Source organism: Mobula hypostoma, unplaced genomic scaffold (assembly GCF_963921235.1).
Source record: "Mobula hypostoma unplaced genomic scaffold, sMobHyp1.1 scaffold_51, whole genome shotgun sequence".
Classification (NCBI taxonomy): domain Eukaryota; kingdom Metazoa; phylum Chordata; class Chondrichthyes; order Myliobatiformes; family Myliobatidae; genus Mobula; species Mobula hypostoma.
The window spans coordinates 36847-53448 of NW_026948233.1; the positions used below are offsets into that span (position 1 = coordinate 36847).

The 16602-nt window shown below is 46.2% G+C and overlaps 2 protein-coding genes across 3 annotated transcripts in view; both read left to right on the plus strand.

Annotated features, from left to right (window-relative positions):
- The window catches only part of LOC134342073 (zinc finger protein 229-like), a 170156-nt gene that overhangs the window by 12602 nt on the left and 140952 nt on the right, over positions 1–16602 (plus strand). Inside the window, exon 3 of one of the 2 annotated variants that reach the window (XM_063040009.1) lies at positions 1982–6991. The exons of the other annotated variant lie outside the window; for it this stretch is intronic. Coding sequence (XP_062896079.1) covers positions 2364–3569 — 1206 coding nt within the window. The 5' untranslated portion in view covers positions 1982–2363 and the 3' untranslated portion in view covers positions 3570–6991. Of the gene's footprint in view, positions 1–1981; positions 6992–16602 lie in introns of those variants that run through there. 2 annotated transcript variants of the gene reach the window in all.
- Positions 11463–16602, plus strand: part of LOC134342078 (zinc finger protein 850-like) — a 76903-nt gene continuing 71763 nt past the window's right edge. Inside the window, exons 1-3 of the mRNA XM_063040024.1 lie at positions 11463–11579; positions 11656–11825; positions 13664–13839. The gene's annotated coding sequence lies outside the window, so the exon portion shown is untranslated. The remainder of the gene's footprint in view (positions 11580–11655; positions 11826–13663; positions 13840–16602) is intronic.

The window sequence follows — 16602 nt, forward strand, 5'->3', positions numbered from 1 at the left end:
TGAGCGAGAGGTTGTTTTCTTGACAGCAGTCGGATGTTGTTCAGACCTCAGATAGAGTCAGCAATCAAATGGTTGAGCATGGTGTGATGAATGTGCTGAGCTGTGTATATCACAATGCAAGAAGCATCGTAGGAAATCCAGATGAGCTCAAGACAGGGAATTATGATATTGTAGCCATTATTGGGACTTGGTTGCACCCAACAGTCTGAGGGATTTAGAGGAACAAGTTTGTAGAGAGATCACAAATCATGCCAAGAAACAAAGGTTGATTCAGTAAGTGATTTTAACTTTCTATATATTGACCTGGACTCCCATACTGTAAAAGGACTGGATGGGGTAGAATTTGTCAAATGTGCCCTTAATCAGTACGTAGAATTTCGGACGTAGAAGTGTGCAATAATCTGTTCGGAAATATTCCAGGGCTGGTGACAGAAAATAGTGATCATAATGCCATGAGATTCAAAGTAAATATGAAAAAAGAGAGGTCTGGGCCATGGGTTGAGATTCTGAATTGGAGAAAAGTCAATTTTAATGGTATCAGAAAGGATCTGACAAGGGTGGTTTGGGGCAAGCTGTTTTCTGGCAAAGGAGTACTTGGTAAGTGGGAAGCCTTCAGAAGTGGAATTTTGAGGGTGTCAAGTTTGTATGTGCCTGCCAAAATAAAAGCTGAAAGGTAACTGGTGCAGGGTACCTTGGTTTTCAAAAGATATTGAGGCCCCGGACATTTTATTCCTCCAAATGCCTCAGACTGTTGGGTGCAACCAAGACTCATTAATGACTACAATATCATAATTCCACGCCCTGAGCTCATCTGACTTTTTTTTTAGTTGTCTTCTGTTGGTTTCTAAAAGCTTCCCGATAATTTTTGCTCTTTTGTTTGCCCTCTCTTTGGCTTTTATGTTGGCTTTGGCTTCTCATTTCAGCCACGGCTGTGTCCTCCTGCCTTTTCAATGCTTCAACTTCTTTGGGATGTATTGATTACTCAGCTCCCAAATTGCTCCCAGAAACTCCAGCCATTGCTGCTCTGTTGTCACTCCTACCTTTTCCCTTCCAAACAAGTTTTGACCAGCCTCTCTGTCATAGTAACATGGAGAAGTTCAGTACAGATACAGGTTAGTTGGCCCATCTAGTCAATGCTGAAGAAAATATTTAAGCTGTCTTATGCGACCACTTGCACCGGCACTATCGCCCTCCTTACCCCTACCATCCAGGCTCCCATCCAAACTTCCTTTAAATGGTGAAACTGAGCTCATATTCACCACTTGTGCTGACATCTCATTCCACACTTTCACAACCATTTCAGTAAAGAGCTTTTCCAAATGTTCCCATTAAATTTTCACCTTCCCCACTTACCCATGACCTCTGGTCGTCATCCCACCCAACCTCAGTGGAAACAGCTGCTTGCATTTGCCCGATCTATACACTCATAATTTTGTATACAGTACTTCTGGCAAATCCTCAAAGCAATGTATAATTTCCTTGTTGATGTTTAGAGCCTTTTTTAGGTGCACAAGATGATGAGGGGCATTGATCGTGTGGACACCAGGGGGTATCGCTTTAAGGTGCTTGGAAATAGATATCCAGGGGATGTCAGGGGTAAGTTATTTTACACAGAGAGTGGTGGGTGCGTGGAATGCACTGCTGGCTATTTGTGTGAGTGTTTCAGTTACTGTGGGGCCAGGCACCCATGCAGCTCAACGAGAACAAGGAATAATACCAATGGAGAGAGTCAAACTGAGCCAGGTCACAGATTGGAGATGGCAGAAATGCCCCATTCTTATAGAGACAGGAAGAGCATCAGAGAATTTGATGGTCATTCCAGATACCAGCACTGTGCCCAGTTAGAAGATGATTTCTCTCTCCACCTTGGGTTGAATCTCACTGTAACAGTGTGATGCCAGATCACACCTTGACAACTCAAGTGATCTCTTCTGAAATGTTGTCCTACACCCATTGATGGATTTTGTAAATCTTTTTACAGGTTAAAAATGTCAAGGAATTTGTCTACGTGAATCTCAGACACAACACGCCAGTTTTGCTGTCTCTGTCCAGATACTTAAGAAGAGGAGCAAGGGATACACTCGATCATCCTTCCTGCTCAGACTGTGGGGAGGGATTGTCATCTGACCGACTGGCATGCCCGTCATTTTACACAGGGGAGAGGCCGTTCATCTGCTCAGACAGTGGGAATGGATTCACTCGGTCATTTCAACTGAAGGTGCATCAGCAAATTCACCTGTTCTGTGTGTGAGAAGGGACTCAGTCAGTCTACCCACCTGTGGACACATGAGTCAGTTCATACTGAGCAGAGGCTGGTCATCTGCTGAACTTGTGGTAAAGGATTCACTCGGTCATCTGGCCTAATGGCTCACCAACGAGTTCACAACGGGGAGAGGCCGTTCACCTGCTCGGACTGTGGGAAGGGATTCACTTGCTCATCTCAACTGAAGGTACATCAGCGACTTCACACCGGGGAGAAGCTATTCACCTGCTCAGACTGCGGGAAGGGATTTGCTCAGTCATCTGAACTACTGATACACAAGTCAGTTCACACTGGGGAGAGGGCATTCACCTGCTCAGACTGTGGGAAAGGATTCACTTGCTCATCTAAACTGAAGGTACATCAGCGAATTCACACTGGAGAGAGGCCATTCACCTGCTCAGACTGTGGGAAGGGATTCACTTGCTCATCTAAACTGAAGGTACATCAGCGAGTTCACACCGGGGAGAAGCTATTCACTTGCTCAGACTGCGGGAAGGGATTTGCTCAGTCATCTGAACTACTGGTACACAAGTCAGTTCACACTGGGGAGAGGGCATTCACCTGCTCAGACTGTCCGAAAGGATTCACTTGCTCATCTAAACTGAAGGTACATCAGCGAATTCACACTGGGGAGAGGCCATTCACCTGCTCAGACTGTGGGAAGGGATTCACTCGGTCATCCCAACTACTGCTACACAATTCAGTTCACACTGGGGAGTGGCCATTCACCTGCTCAATGTGTGGGAAGGGATTCACTCAGTCATCTAAACTGAAGGACCATCAGAGTGTTCACACTGGAGAGAGGCCGTTCACCTGCTCAGACTGCGGGAAGGGATTCACTCGGTCATCCTACCTACAAGCACACTGGTCAGTTCACACTGGGGAGTGGCCGTTCACCTGCTCGGACTGTGGGAAGGGATTCACTTGCTCATCTAAACTGAAGGAACATCAGCGAATTCACACGGGAGAGAGGCCGTTCACCTGCTCAGACTGTGGGAAAGGATTCATCCAGTTATCCCACCTGCAAGCACACTGGTCAGTTCACACTGGGGAGCGGCCGTTCACTTGCTCAGACTGTGGAAAGAGATTCACTTGCTCATCCCACCTGAAGGCACATCAGCGAGTTCACACTGGAGAGAGGCCGTTCACCTGCTCAAATTGCGGGAGGGGATTCACTCAGTCATCTCAACTGAAGGTACATCAGCGAGTTCACACTGGAGAGAGGCCGTTCTCCTGCTCAGTATGTGGGAAGGGATTCACTTGGTCAAGTCAACTACAGAGACACCAGTCAGTTCATACTGGGTAGAGGCTGATCACCTGCTCAGACTTTGGGAAGAGATTCTCTCAGCCAAATCAACCAAATGTGCATCATTGAGTTCACACTGGGGAAAGGCTGTTCACCGGCTGTGAATGTGGTAAAGTTATCTATCCTTATGACACCCTACGGGATCCACACTGGGGAGAAAGTTTCAATAAGCTGCATGCTGGATATTTGTCCATCACCATTGCTGAATGCAATTTCGAGAGTGACTGTCGGTGCTGAACTCTGCAATTATTGCTGCTGCTCACCACACCCAGTTCTGCACCCTGGTCACTGGGCATGGGAGGAGTTTCTTCTGCTGCATATTCACCTTTAATGGGACTGGAGTTTTAATATTCTGGATCTGAGACAAATCAGTCAGTTCTATTTTAAACTCTTGTCTCTGGTACTTAGTAAATTTATAACACACCTAGTGTACAGTCGAGCAGCAGTCCCTAGCCACCAGGCCACAAAGTATGCGCTACCGGGCCGCGAGGAAACGATATGATTTGGCGATATGAGTCAGCACCTTTCCTCATTCCCTGTCACGCACTGTTGAGCTTGAACGCACGCGAGGTCATTACCCGCGCGTCATCCATGTCAGCGCGGGAAGGAGATCAACTCCTCGAGCTTGCAAATGACGATGGGCTGCAAAGTATGTTTGACATAACATCTCTGCCAGCGTTCTGGATCAAAGTCAAGGCTAAATATCCTGAGAAAGCCACGAAAGCACTGAAAATGTTGCTCCCATTTCCAACATATCTCTGCAATGAATGTAATGAAAACCAAATTGCGTAATGGACTGGACATAAGGAACCCCGTTCGAGTATCGCTGTGTCCCATCACCCCTCGATGGGACCACCTGGTTGCAGGGAAACAAGCATTCAGCCCAGGGCTCCCACTGATTCAGTGATATTGGTGTGTTGCAATGATTTATATGTTCATACGGGGAAGATATGTGCAGTGTGTTTAATATCCAAATGTTACTTAAAATGTTATGATGCTATTGATTTATATAACCATATAACAATTACAGCATGGAAACAGGCCATCTCTGCCCTTCTAGTCCGTGCCGAACGCTACTCTCACCTAGTCCCACCAACCATGGACCACCGACCTAGTCCCTTCCTTTCCTGTCCATATACCTATCCAATTTTTCTTTAAATTATATTGAACCTGCCTGTACCACTTCTACTGGAAGTTCGTTCAACACTTACTTCAAGCTCCCCTGTCCTTCCCTGATACAGTAATTGACTTATCGCTATATTCATGCGAGGAAAATATGCGCTGTGTGTGTAATATTAAATTCGTTAGATAAACGCTTTTAGAAACAAAATTGAGTGTAGTAGCCACTTATCACCTATATTCTGGTCGTGATTAACACCTTCCTCCCCCCCCCCCGAACAGAATCGCCAAAAACGATCTGTAGAAAAATCGGCAGGTACACGCATGCGCAAAGCACGCACACGCTCTGGTGCCCACGCAAGGCTTCATGGTCGTTGTAGTCTCTGTAAACAATGTATTTGGCTCTACTCTTGTCCATTGGCAACCCTACCCACCGCCCCCAGCCCCGGGTCAGCCGGTCCGCAAGAGTATTGTCAATATGAAATGGTCCGCAGTGCAAAAAAGGTTGGGGACCCCTGCAGTAGCGAGTCAGCTCAGGCCGGCTGGACCCTGCCAGTGATTCTGTTCCATGACAGTTCTTTTAAATCCTCCCCTGTACGGCCAAAGTCAGCGTGGTTTTCCTCAGGAGAAGTCTTCTCAGACAAATCTGTTGGAATTCTTTGGTGAAATGAGAAAGGCAGTGGGTGTTGTTTGTTTGGATTTTCAGATGGTCTTTAACAAGGTATTGCACCTGATGCTGCTTAACAAGACCACAGCTCATGGTGTTTGATGTCTCTGTGCCTGTTCCCGCTGGAGTATAGAATAATGGGGCTGGGGGGGGGGGGGATTCCTGAATACTGAGAAGCCAAGATAGAGAGGATGTGGAGAGGACGTTTCCCATAATGCAGAGCCCAGGACTGGGAGTACACCCTCAGACTACAGGGAAATCAATTCAGAAGAGAGAGGAGGAGGAAGTCTTATGATATTATGTTTATTCAACACGGCCGTGTCTGATCTATGCGTCTGTTCCCATCCCCCTCTATCTCCACCTCAATGTACCCAGCCACCCGCCTGCTCTCAGATAGATAGACACTTCACTGATCCTAAAGGAATTTACATGGAAGATTTAGAATTTCAGAAATTTCCATACGTCTCCATTTAAAATGAGCAGCCCTTTTCGATCCTTGTCTGTTTCTCTCTCACTGATCAGCAGAGATGTCAAAGAGCCCGTCCCTTTTCCTCGTTTATCTCCCCCGCCTCAATCCCTGGTTTCTATCCCGGTTTATTTCCCCATCTCTATTCCCTCCAATCTCTCTCCTCCGTCATTCTCTCCCGCACCTCTTTCTGTCCCCTCACTCGCTCCCGTTTACTTCTCTCCCACATCCATCTCATTTCCCGCCATTCTCTCCCCTCACTGGTTGTCGCCACCGTCTCGCTCCCCTCTGTTTCTCGCCTCCGCTACTTCCCTCCCATCTCTCCTCAGTCTGTCTCGCTAACACTCCAACAGCCTCTTATTTCTGTAACTCAGTTTCTCCCTCCCTCACTTTCACTACCACCACTCAGCCTGTTCTCCCTCTGTCTCTCTTTCCCTCCTCCACTCTCTCTCTCCCTCCCCCTCTCTCTCCCACTTTCCCTTCTTTACTTCTCCCTCTTCCTCTATCTCTCTGGTGGAGGAGAAGATGGGGGTGCAACGCAGCACGCAGCCTCTCCGGTGTATGATACCTGTATTTGTAAGTAGGGGCCGTGCACAATTCTGATTTGATGGAGACAGATGTGAGAAGCACAGAGGAACATCTGGAGTAACTTCTGAAATGCCCGGTTCGCTGTTGCTGCTACTGTGTGATCGAGAATCTCCGGAGGGGAAGGACAAAATCCTCAGCTTTGCCTGTTACTGGCGGCCGGGGTTGGGGTTGAAGTGCTCAGCAGAGATGGTGCTCTGTGCTCGGTGTCAGAGGGCTGGTCGGAGGCTCGAAGTTTTCGGATAGACTCAGAGTCGGACTGTGGCCGGGTGCTTCCAGGATGCTGCATCGGCAAGTTTGCGGCACTGGAAGCTCATGGCAGGGAGAGTTTTCTTCCTTCTACCGTCTGCGTGAGATGATGGGACTTTCGAGAAACTTTGAGACTTTTTTTTACAATGCCCATGGTCTGTTCTCTATCAAATTTCGGTATTGCTTGCACTATTGTAACTATATGTTATAATTATGTGTTTTTGTCAGTTTTTCAGTCTTGGTCTGTTTTGTGTTTCTGTGATATCACACTGATGGAACATTGTATCATTTCTTAATGCAAGGGCATTACTAAATGACAATAAAAGAGGACTGTGTGTCCCCATAGTCTAATCTAATCTTTCTCTCCTTCCTGTGCTTCATCCAACTCCAAATGCCAGTAAATTCCGATGTTACCCAGGCTACTTATCTTGTTGCTGTCACAATCGCACATCAAAAAGGACGGTATGCTATCCTGGAGTGAACTTGGGCCGAGATCCAGTGTCGGGGTGCGCGGTGCGGTTTGAAGACAGAAAAGGGAGAAGAGAAGTGAGAGTGAGAGAAAGTTGGGGTGAGTGGAGTATGAGAGGGAGGTGAGGAAGTGGGAGAGGGTGTATTAGGGTAAGAGCAGAGAGGAGGAAAGGTAGAGTAAGAGAAGATGGAGGAGAGAGACAGAGGAAGGTGTTTTGAGGAGTGAGGAGGGTGAAGGGTAGGGAGAAAAGGAGTGACATACGGTGGGCGCACTATGGAGAGAGGAGGTAGCAAGATGTTGAGGGAGTTCCATTCCCTCTGTCCCACTCACAGTAACTTTTCTAAGGATGTATTTGCATCAACGAAAACAGGATTCAACATGTTGCGATCATGTGCTATTCTGAACAGAAATGTAAGGTCAACCCAGAAAGATGAAAGTGTCACAGTAGAACAGTTATTCCCTCTGGGGGCGGTTACGTGTCCTAAGACGGCTTTAGGAACAAATAACACTCGCCGGGGGGCGTTCAAGATTCTTGGTGGGGTGGTAAGCCGCCTCTAACTTGCGGCACCAGACCTGACTGACCGTTAGTAGAGCAGACACTTCCAGAAAAAGAGGAGGCGCTGGGACACAGGAAGAAGCAGAGCACCGCAGGCAGTGAACATTCGTCGTCACAACGACTCTGACACTCGGCAATCTCGTCCGACCTTATCAACCTAGCAGGTGTTATTGGGGATGCATACATTAGCAGCTAGGGTGCTCGACAGTTCACCCTGACTCACGGCACTCGGGCTAAAATAGGTTGGGAAACACTGCTATAGAAGAAAGAGCTAGCCAATAGATGAGCATAATCGTCCGCGGATGAGATCCCCACGATCTGAGCAAACGAGGAAAGCGGCCAACGGCAGCCTCAAAGCTGGAGACCTCCTCCCAGAAACTGAGTGGTTCCTTGTGTAAATACAGGACCAGGCGGTTGACACAGAAATAACAAAAATACACATTGAAAGACTAACAAATTCAAGACGACGTGTGCTGTGCCTCTCTCGGGCTCTGAAACAGAATCTGCCAATTAAAACGAGAAACTATCCAACACATTAGCGTATCCAACAGCAATTTATTTCAATCTGGTTACTTACACAGGCGCCATCAAGTGGCAAGCATCATTCATCAAAATCTTGTTTTAAGGTACAAAGTCATGAAAGATACTATAGATTACTGTAAATACAAGCTTGATCCCATTTTAGAGCCGGAGTCTTACAATTAAATTAAGACCGATCCATTATTAGAGATAGGGCAATACACGATCCCCGTCCGGATATAATATCACAGGATAAACATGCAAAGGCACTTTACTTGATAGATACAGTATAGCCATTCCGACAAATTACAACACGTAGAAATCAGTAAGTGAAAAGCACCTAAAATATGCTGACTTGAAACAGGAAAATGAAAGTCTGCGATACATGAACAATTGTTCCAGTTGTAATATACACGACTGGTATCATCCCAAAGTCACTAAACAAAAACATTAAACAATTGGAGCTGCAGGACAATAATAAACACCGCTGGAATAGTCCATATATTCATCGCAGTTGAGAAATGAGCTCTTTGTCTATGTCCATAGACAACGTTTTACCAGTTTTAACTGAGAAAAAAATAAAACAACGTTAACCATGCGATTGTACTGCGCAGAATACAGGGGAGATTCAACGTGCAGTTTGTACGGATGGAAATTTATGAAAAAAAGTCAGGAAGCGATGTTGAATTTTTCCATTCAGCAGAGTAAGCATTGGGTTACTCCAATGGAAATTTGCACAATTATGAACCAAATCCCGGAGCTCTGCGGTGTTAACCATTTCTCCATCACAGGTTTATCTAATATGAAGGACAAGTGCGATGTTTACTGTAAGTTCTTGCAGATTGTTGATTTGCTTTTTCATTTCATTCTGATGCAAAAGACTAACGTAACAAATGAGATGCAATTTTGCCGATTATGACTTGAATGTCCCCGGATCCTCTCCCGCTTATCATCACCGAAAGGGGTGTGGCGGTGACAGGAGCCGGAATATGGTGGGGAAATAATCATAAACGGTAGGCTGAGTTTGGATGTCGCGGGCTGAAGGGGTGAATGTGTATTTTCCTGTGTTGTGCCTCTCTCGGGCTCTAAACCAGTTTTATTCTCCCCGTTGCCATGTTCTCCGATGTCAGTTCTGCAGTGTTAAGATGGAAATCACCACAACCCCCTCCGAGAAGAGCTTAGATATTTTGTTCATTAAGTATTTGAATAATTGACGTGAGCGGATATTTCGCTGCGTTGATGAACTGCTCTCATAATACCCCATAAATAAAAGTGTTTGTGCAGCAACTTAATATCATCAGCATGTATCCGGTGTGTTGAAAAATGTGTTCTGAATCATTGTAATTATTTTGATCCAATCCGACAATTATGTTATAAAGGAATTCGGCAACATTCACCGACCACAGGATGATAAGGCTTCCGGAGATGGTGAGAAGTAAGATCACAGACCTCCTCCTGCTCTCCATCTCCGGGTCACTGCGGTTCTCCGCCTTGCTCTGACCCCTCAGCCCCTTTGGTCGCGACTAGTCACTAAAATGTGTCTGACTGTCAGAGCGTTGAACAGTAGTATCAACATGAACGGGAGTACTGGCAGTAGAACAGTAGTAAGACAGTCATATCCCACCCACCCGGGATCCGTATAGTAGCTGGGCACATGCAAACAGTCCCAGGGTATATTGTCAATCACTGTCACAGGCTGCAATATGAAGAAGTAGGGCACATTATTCAAACAGATCAGGACGCCGGTTGTTATCAGAACCACAGACGCAGTTTTCCCGGTGCAGTACTCTGCTCTCCACTTCTGGCAACAGATGGCGACAAACCGATCAAATGTAAAAGTGACGGTGAACCAGACAGAACAGTCAGTGGCTGCCTCTCCCAGGGCAGCGATCACACTGCATACGGGCGTGATGCCCAGGGAAGTAATAATAACTGACCCGCCACAATATCACCGCAAAGACGATGGTCAGTAGATCCGCCGTTGCCATGGCCACCAGGTAGCGAGTGGTGCAGGTGGAGAGACCGCACTTTCCCCGGGACAGGATCACATTCGCCACTAAGTTCACTGGGGGGAACAGCAGAAAGACTGAGTGAATTGCTGTCTCACCGCTCTGTGCTAAGATAAGCTGTAAAGAGACAACAATCCAACTTTGCAGGCGCTCATTACTGAAGGTTTGAAAGGTGTAAATCGGGGTTCGCAGACACCTCAAATGCGCGCAAGCAGGGAGAAATGGTACGGCACTAGGTACTGCAATAGGAGCAGGATTTGGCAAGGAGGCGCTTTGAACTGATCTCCAAGGGCACTTGTCGACCGATGCGTGACGTTTGGATACCTAGGCAACTTCCACGATGTTCTGGCCCTCATCGCATGTCGCTACGCCTCACTGCCTCTGACTTTGTCCATTTACAATGTTCAAAGTTCGTAGCAGATTTACTTCCCCTGTTCGCAAGCATTCATCTGCTTTTGGACTCCCCTTTGTCACCCGCCCACGCGGACCCAGCTAGGCTCGCTGCTTTTAAATTCTGCAACTACACTTGGGCCACGGTTCCTTCACACTATGTCAAGAGATCGTATCTGGAAGTTCCTTTTCTTTTTTATCGTACAGTCCTTCTGACCTGCTCCAAATTACAGAAGCATTATTTAAACAGATCGATGTTTCTTGTTGCAGAGCGGACCATGTACGGTACGCCGTCAGGCATCTAACAATCACCTCTGGGTTGGCTAATCCCCTCTTCATCGATAGTATGGCGTGGAAACAAACACTTGTAAACTAAAACACACACGGACACATTTCAATTTTCGAAAATCCCGATGGTTCGCGATCTAACGCACAAGTGAATCTCACCGGGGTTTGGCGTACCACGTTCCCTTCAAACTTGCAGCACTATTTTTCCAAACGCAGCGCAATTCCTTTAAATTTGAATTTAAAGCATGTTGAACTATTGATGCGGGTAAAAAAGCACCAAGTAACCCGTAAAGGTGCCGAGCGCGCTGGATTATCGAGTTTGACAGTGGTTTTGCATTGATAAACAAAGCTGCCTGCCATGAATCCACAATATGTATCCATCTCTGGTGAACGCAGCAGGCCAGGCAGCATCTCTGGGAAGAGGAGCAGTCTGCCTGGCCTGTTGGGTTCACCAGCAACTTTGATGTGTTTTGCTTGAAATCCCAGCATCTGCAGATTTCCTCGTGCTTCCACTTTACATTTGTTTTCTTTTTTATTTTTTTCTTCTTTTCAGCCGAGGCAATGGATTAAACTGCAAGGAACTTCTGAACGAACACCGTGATTTATTACAATATCTGCACCACATTCACTGACACACCGGCATCACAACGCTGTCAGTAACTGAACGAGTCCAAGGACTGCGCACATAGAACTGTAAGTGTTAGTTTGCCTATGTTCTTACCGGGAACACCGATAACAGCAATGATCAAGTAATGTATCTTTCTCACAGGGTAAAATGTGTCAAGCATTCTGTGTGAGATTCAGCCTGTCTTCCAGCTGCCCGCGATCTCGCTGAAGAAACTCTGAGCTGATGAATCTCCACGCTCATTCATTTATACTCGCTCCAGCACGCTGAATATTCAATATTACACAAGGCTGACGTGTCCTCCAACGGCTGGGGTAAAAATAAACATGATGTCATTCAAGTAAAATCCCAATTATGGTGAGGTATAGGTAGTTTGATATGAAATTGTGAAATCTCAAAGAGGATGAATTGGCGAAGTCAGTGAATGTTGTTGCAAAGCCCTCTCAGGCTCACCGCTCGGTTATTGTTGATCTTGTCCATTCCTGGGCTACATAGACCTTGATGATAGACTAATGTTATACTGTATTGGGCCGCTCTCTTTCACTATGGGCATTCTGCCGCTTATCGATCTTTCAAAAAAATATATATATATGAATAATATGTTCGTAAGCTCCTGTAGTATAGTGAAGAGCCTTAAACTGATATCACATCCAGGCTTACGAAGATACTGAACGCACGCAAACCATTAATCACAACAATCACGGCACATACAAAATGCTGGAGGAATTCAACGGGAAAGGCAGCATCTATGGAGATGAACAAACCGTCTATGTTTCGAACCGAGACGCCTTCTTCAATTTAATTTCATTTCATTTTAAAATCTTTTCATTCATTATTATTGAAAATCAACAAAAATACATTAAAGTAATCGAGTTAACATATCAATATGTACAATAAGAGATAAACTAACTGATTAACCGAGCTAAACAATATATCAATAATAACAAGAAAAAAAAACAAAAAGTTAAAACTATTTTTCTGGAAAAAAAGAAAGAAGGAAAAAAGAACCCCTGCTAATTGAAACAAAAAAAACACTAACAAAAAAAAGGAAGAAAAAAAAACACATTGGGAGCACAACCCCGGAACTGTACGCCTTACAAGCTTCCGTTCTTCAAATTAATTAACGCTTCGGCCAGCACCTCAGCTCCAACAACAAAAAGCAGAATTTCCGCAATTCAATTCCAATCCCCATTCCCAGTGCGAAATATCGGCCCATTGTCTCCTTTTCTGCCACATAAGCCCACTCGCAGGTTGGAGGTGTAAACTGCAAACTTACATTCTGCCTTTGGACCCTGCAGTCTTATGGCATGAACACAGATATCTCAGTATTCCGGTGTTTTCCCTCTCCCCCGTCCCTCTTTTTCGTTTCACCACTCTGGCCTCCTACTCTTCTTCTCACCTACTAATCACCTCTCTCTGGTCCCCCCCTACTTTCGTTTCTCCCATGATCCACTTTCTCCTATGAAATTCCATCTTTTCCAGCTCTTTGTTTTTTCCCATTATCACCCCAGCCACATTTCAGCCACCTATCCTACACATCTTCTTCACCTATTACCTTCTAGCTTGTTCTTTTCGCCCTCCTCCCAACTTACTCATTGTGGCATCTTCGCGCCCTTTTATTCCATCCCGAAACAGGGTCGCAGCCCGAAACGTCAACTGTTTATTCATTTTGATACATGCTACCTGACCTGGTGAATTCCTCCAGCATTTTGCGTGAGCTCAAAATCGATTCAGTCCGTCGCATGGCAACCCAGGTACACTGAATGTTTGCACCGATATGAAGCAAATTACTCAATCGCCCTACACGTGACCCTCGAATTGGTGCAATTGCTTAAAACGACAGAGCATCTGCATTCATTACATTTGTAACAACAGTGACAATTGTTTTGCAGATGCACTAAATTGGTAGCGTTGACAGTAAGGTAGATAGTCGTACTTACTCGTGTAATGCCCTGTTTCGTATTTTTACTGTTGTGCTGTAGGCATTTCATTTTGTGCTCTTCTTTATGAACTACTTGTTTTCATATTTGCTTTGGTTACTGTTGAAATTAACAGATAGGAGAAATGTGTGCCATGCAATTAGGATGTTCGGATTAAGGGGAGGTTTTCTCTGCTAAGAGGCATTAAGGTTGGGCTTGATGTTTTTGGTTAGAGAGGAGATGAAGAGCGAAGACGCTGGGGAGAACTGGTCGTAGCATACGATCCGCTGGGAGAACTGTTTGTTCGAGATGGTTTGTGAGCGACGTTCGGAGGGTGGTGTGAGCTTTCACGTTGACCGAGGCCCCAGCGCCTGGGTGACAGAAAAGTTCCAGATGAGTTCCAACTTGTGTACGTATGACTGTTTAATTAGAATGGACCCCTTTCTTTTTGTTATTCTTTACTAACCCTTTAGTTAAGATTCATAAACATAATTACACGTGTCCCCCGCTTTTCGAACGTTCGTTTTACGAAACCTCACTGTTACGAAAGACCTACATTAGTACCCTATTTTCGCTTTCAGAAGGTGTTTTCACTGTTACGAAAAAAAAATTCAGCGCGCGAAAAAAATCAGCGCGCGATGAAAGGCAGTGCGCCCCGAGCAGCCGCTCTCCCCCCGATTCGGAACGGCATTCTCGCCGGCATTGCTTAAACACGAGCCTGTGAGCAGCCGTTTGCAAGATGAGTTTTATGGTATCGGAAAAGCCTGAAAGAGCTCGTAAGGGTCTTACACTTACGGTAAAACTAGACATAATTAAGCGTTTTGATCGTGGTGAACGAAGTAAGGACAACGCGAGTTTGACTTGTGGAAGTTGACGAAGATGCTGTTGAAGAGGTTTTGCATCCCATTCATCAAGAACTGACAGATGAAGAGCCGATGCAATTGGAAGAAAAAAGGATAACAATCGAAACCGAATGAGTAATGATAAAGTACGACTTTAATTTTGAAAGGGGCGTCGGTTTAGGGGATATTTGCAGGATGGTTTGAGTCCTTATTAAAGAACTGTGTGATAGAAAAACACGCGAGGCTCAGCAGTCAAGCAAGCCTCCCACATCAGCCACAGCAGACGACGAACCTCGACCCTCGACATCGAGGCGGGCAGTCACAAGAGAAGATGAATTGTCTGCCCTAATAGAAACAGGGGACCAGATGACACCCCAGTGTCCCACCATCCCAACCCCCAGGCCACGGACAGATACCGATTCGCGGAGAATGCAAAGGTAACCGGGAGGCACACAGCACATCTTTAAGAAAAAAGCCGAAATAAACATGCTAATTAATTAGGTGCCGCCCACACGCAATTGTCGGCCCCGATTAGAGACGACGCAATCGGAAATCGGCACTGATCCGGGCCGACAATGCGGGCGGCACCTAATTAATTAGCATGTTTGTTTCGGCTTTTTTCTTAAGATGTGCTGCGTACCTCCCGGCTACCGCTGAAACCCTGCGTTCTTCGCGGCAATGTATCGCTCAGTGGCCTGGAGGGTGGGGGCCACTGCACCACCCAAACTCCGACGACTCAGTCTAACACACCAACATCAGTGTGCTCGGCGCTGTCCCGATTCCCGTAAGTGATACTACACTGTACGTACATTATTCCTACTTTATATCGGCTGTGTATTTTTACGTGTTATTTGGTATGAATTGGCAGCTTCATAGCTTAAAGGTTACTGGAGAGCGCTTGCGCGTGTTTTTGCCAACAGCGCTTGCGTGAGATTTTCTGCCGACGGCGCTTACGTGAGATTTTCGCTCCGGAGAACAGTTCAGTAATGATTGTGGAAAAGTATTTCTACTTTATATAGGCTGTGTATTTATCATATCGTTCCTGCTTTTACTATATGTTACTGTTATTTTAGGTTTTATGTGTTATTTGACATGATATGGTAGGTTATTTTTGGGTCTGCGAACGCCTACAAAATTTTCCCATATAAATAAATAGTAATTGCTTCTTCGCTTTACGACATTTCGGCTTACGAACCGTTTCATAGGAACGCTGTACCTTCGGATGGCGGGGGAAACCTGGTATTTTAACCGTATGCAGTGCAAAGTCTGTTATTTCATGGCATTAATTTGTAACGGTAGCAACTGACACAGCATCCACACAAACCGGGGTTTGGGGTAGGAGCGAGCGTGCCTCAACCGCACGAGTTTGGCATGGCCGGAGGTTGCCTTCGCTGTGCCAGGGTACTTCATTGTAGGGGCTCATCCGGGATCGATTTCGTTGGATGCTGTGTGATTGCCCTGAGCGCTAATCCAGAGGGTTCTGTGTTTGTGTTAAAGTATTGTTTGGTAAAGTGATTACGATACGTGGCTATGGAAGCTGCATGGGTGAAGCGGAGATTTGATAAAATGGCGGTCAAAGACTTTGTTCTAGTTCGGACTAGAACTGAAATAACTGCAGTAAAACTGCCTGGTACAATTGTGGCCTCGAAACAGGAGTCGGTCGCGGGCTGTCCATACTTTGCGGGAGGACGGGAGTGAAGGCGAGCGTGCCGAATCGGAAGCTGAGCTTCCCGTAGTTGGGGTCGGAGACTTTAAAGACAGGTTGCTATCGTTTCTGCGGAGCGAGGGGCAGGAGTGGTCTGAGTAGAGGGTCTAATGAGTCTTCCAGAGAGGGCTGAGCATTTTGAGCTTGTGGCCCTTACCTGCCTGATGAATAAATGGCAAAATACCCAGTTTCAAAGTCTCAGCTATCGTAGGCTCAGCCTGTTCTCAGGAATGAAGCCCACCCCTGAAGGAAAGAGGAGTATGAGGCTTGGGCATGGAATACCTCTAAATTGCTGGATAAGGGGCAGTGCTCTAATGACGAAGAACGACAGCGATTGAACGGGCCGGCTATTGATGTAGTGAGATCCGTAAAGACACAGAACCACTTAGCTACCACTGCGGCCTACGTACAAACGCTAGAATAGGCGTTTGGTTCGATGGGAAACCCATTGGAGCTTATGACGGGATTTCAGAACATTTTTCAGGAGCGGGGGGGGGTGGTGTCGGGAGGTTCTGCCTACGTTATTCGCCGAGAGATGCAGCTAAATTGCTTGCGGCGTAGAGGGGCCATTCAAACGGCTGAGAGGAGCCACTGGCGAAAAGCGCACATTCACCGGACCTGATCG